At 63.8% G+C, this 2,287-nt stretch overlaps 1 protein-coding gene and 1 long non-coding RNA gene across 2 annotated transcripts in view; both read right to left on the bottom strand.

Moving 5' to 3' along the window:
- Nucleotides 1-2: 2 nt before the first annotated feature.
- LOC112959340 lies at nucleotides 3-599 on the bottom strand. Its single transcript, XR_003251600.1, has 2 exons — nucleotides 245-599; nucleotides 3-213 (listed from the first exon to the last, which is right to left on the bottom strand). It is a non-coding gene; the product is annotated as an uncharacterized LOC112959340 (long non-coding RNA).
- A 14-nt stretch (nucleotides 600-613) lies between these two features.
- The window catches only part of PPP4C (protein phosphatase 4 catalytic subunit), a 7,170-nt gene continuing 5,496 nt past the window's right edge, over nucleotides 614-2,287 (bottom strand). Inside the window, exons 7-8 of the mRNA XM_026053343.1 lie at nucleotides 1,879-2,068; nucleotides 614-888 (exon numbers count right to left, since the gene is read on the bottom strand). Of these exons, the coding sequence (XP_025909128.1) occupies nucleotides 759-888; nucleotides 1,879-2,068 (320 nt within the window). The 3' untranslated portion in view covers nucleotides 614-758. The remainder of the gene's footprint in view (nucleotides 889-1,878; nucleotides 2,069-2,287) is intronic.

Raw genomic sequence — 2,287 nt, 5'->3', positions numbered from 1 at the left:
CCCCCGGTGACACGCAGGGGACACGCGTGTCCCAGGCCGCCGTGGGAGGGGACACACGTGGTCCCGGGGCACACGGGACGGGACACGCGTGTCCCTGCCGTGACATGGGGCGTGGCCCCAGGGTCACATGGACGGGACACGCGTGTGACCATAGGGGACATGGATGGGACACACGTGTGACCATAGGGGACATGGATGGGACACGCATGTGACCTTGGGGACATGGATGGGACACACGTGTGACCTTGGGGACACAGGCCACACGTGTCCCTGGGGACATAGACAGGACACACGTGTGTCCCTGGAGGACATGGATGGGACACACGTGACCCTGAGGACACGGATGAGACACGCGTGTGACCCTGGGGACACAGACAGGACACACGTGTGTCCCTGGAGGACATGGATGGGACACACGTGACCCTGAGGACATGGACAGGACACACGTGTGTCCCTGGAGGACATGGATGGGACACACGTGTCACCCTGTGGGACACGGGATGGGACACACGTGACCCTGGGGACACGGACGGGACACGCGTGTCCTTTCCGCGCATCCCCTCCACGTGTCCACGCGTGTCCACACGTGTCCCCACGTGTCCCCACGTCCCCTCCACGTGTCCACACGTGTCCCCACGTCTCTTCCACGTCCCCTCCACGTGTTCCCACGTCACCTCCACGTGTCCTCACGTGTCCACACGTGTCCCCACGTGTTCCCACGTCCCCTCCACGTGTCCACGCGTGTCCCCGCGTGTCCCTCACAGGAAGTAGTCGGCCACGGGCTTCTTGGCGGGGATGCCGCGCGTCTCCTGCGGCGCCGCCTCGAAGATGATGAACTCCTTCTGCAGGTGCTCGTCCAGCTCCAAGATGGCCGCCACGTTGCCGCACCTGCCGCGGGGACGGCGGGTGTCACCCGGACGCGGGGGTATCACCCGGACGCGGGGGTGTCACCCGGCCCCGCGCTTGTCATTGTCACCCCGCCCCGGGTGGACGTGGTTCAGGGGTCCCCATCTGTGGTTGTGTCACCCGGTGGGGTGACACCCTGTTGGTGTCACCCGGTCTCCCCGTTGGGGGAACGTGGCCACCCCCTTCATCCTCATCGCGGTGTCACCTCCACCCCCATCACGGTGTCACCTTCATCCCCTTCTCCATCCAAGTGTCACCTTCATCCTCATCACGGTGTCGCCTCCGTCCCCATCATGGTGCCACCTCCACCCCCTTCTCCATCCAAGTGTCACCTTCCTCCTCATCACAGTGTCATCTCCATCCTCATCCTCGTGTCACCTTCCTCCCCATCATGGTGTCACCTCCATCCCCTTCTCCATCCAAATGTCACCTTCCTCCCCATCATGGTGTCGCCTCCATCTTCACCCTGGTGTCACCTCCGTCCCCATCATGGTGTCACCTCCACCCCCTTCTCCATCCGAGTGTCACCTTCCTCCTCATTACGGTGTTGCCTCCATCCTCACCCTGGTGTCACCTCCCCCCCTTTCTCCACCCAAATGTCACCTTCATCCCCATCATGGTGTCACCTTCATCTTTACCCTTGTGTCACCTTCCTCCTCATCACGGTGTCACCTCCATCCTCACCCTGGTGTCACCTTCATCCCCATCACGGTGTTGCCTCCGTCCTCACCCTGGTGTCACCTTCATCCCCATCACGGTGTCACCTCCATCCTCACCCTGGTGTCACCTTCATCCCCATCATGGTGCCACCTCCACCTCCTTCTCCATCCAAGTGTCACCTTCCTCCTCATCACGGTGTCGCCTCCATCCTCACCCTCGTGTCACCTCCACCCCCTTTTCCACCCAAACGCCACCTCCGTCCCCACCACGGTGCCGCCTCCACGCTCCCCCTGGTGTCACCTCCACACCCACCGGTAGCAGTAGTTGGGGGCGGACCACACGGTGAGGACGCTCTCGCCGAAGTGCCACTTGTAGCCCTCCATGACGAGCTGGTGCGCGCGGCAGATCATGTCGATGTCGTTGGCCGCGTTGAACTGCGCCACCACATCGCTGCCGAAGAGGTAGCCGGCGCCGCGCGGGGACACGCCCCAGCCCGTGGTGTCTGCGGGGACAACGGGGGACAACGGGTGACAACGGGTGACAACGGGCTGACAGTGTGGGTGACAACGGGGTGACAGTGTAGGTGAGACCTCCGCGACACGCCCCAGCCCGTGGTGTCTGCGGGGACAACGGGGGACAACGGGTGACAACGGGGGTGACACCTCCGCGACACACCCCAGCCCGTGGTGTCTGCGGGGACAACGGGGGACAACGGGTGACA

The sequence above is a fragment of the Nothoprocta perdicaria genome, unplaced genomic scaffold, assembly GCF_003342845.1.
Source record: "Nothoprocta perdicaria isolate Ctin4 unplaced genomic scaffold, notPer1 scaffold_989, whole genome shotgun sequence".
NCBI classification, from domain to species: domain Eukaryota; kingdom Metazoa; phylum Chordata; class Aves; order Tinamiformes; family Tinamidae; genus Nothoprocta; species Nothoprocta perdicaria.
The sequence above is the reverse complement of the archived record's forward strand: the minus strand, read 5'-3'. Positions and strand labels throughout refer to the sequence as shown.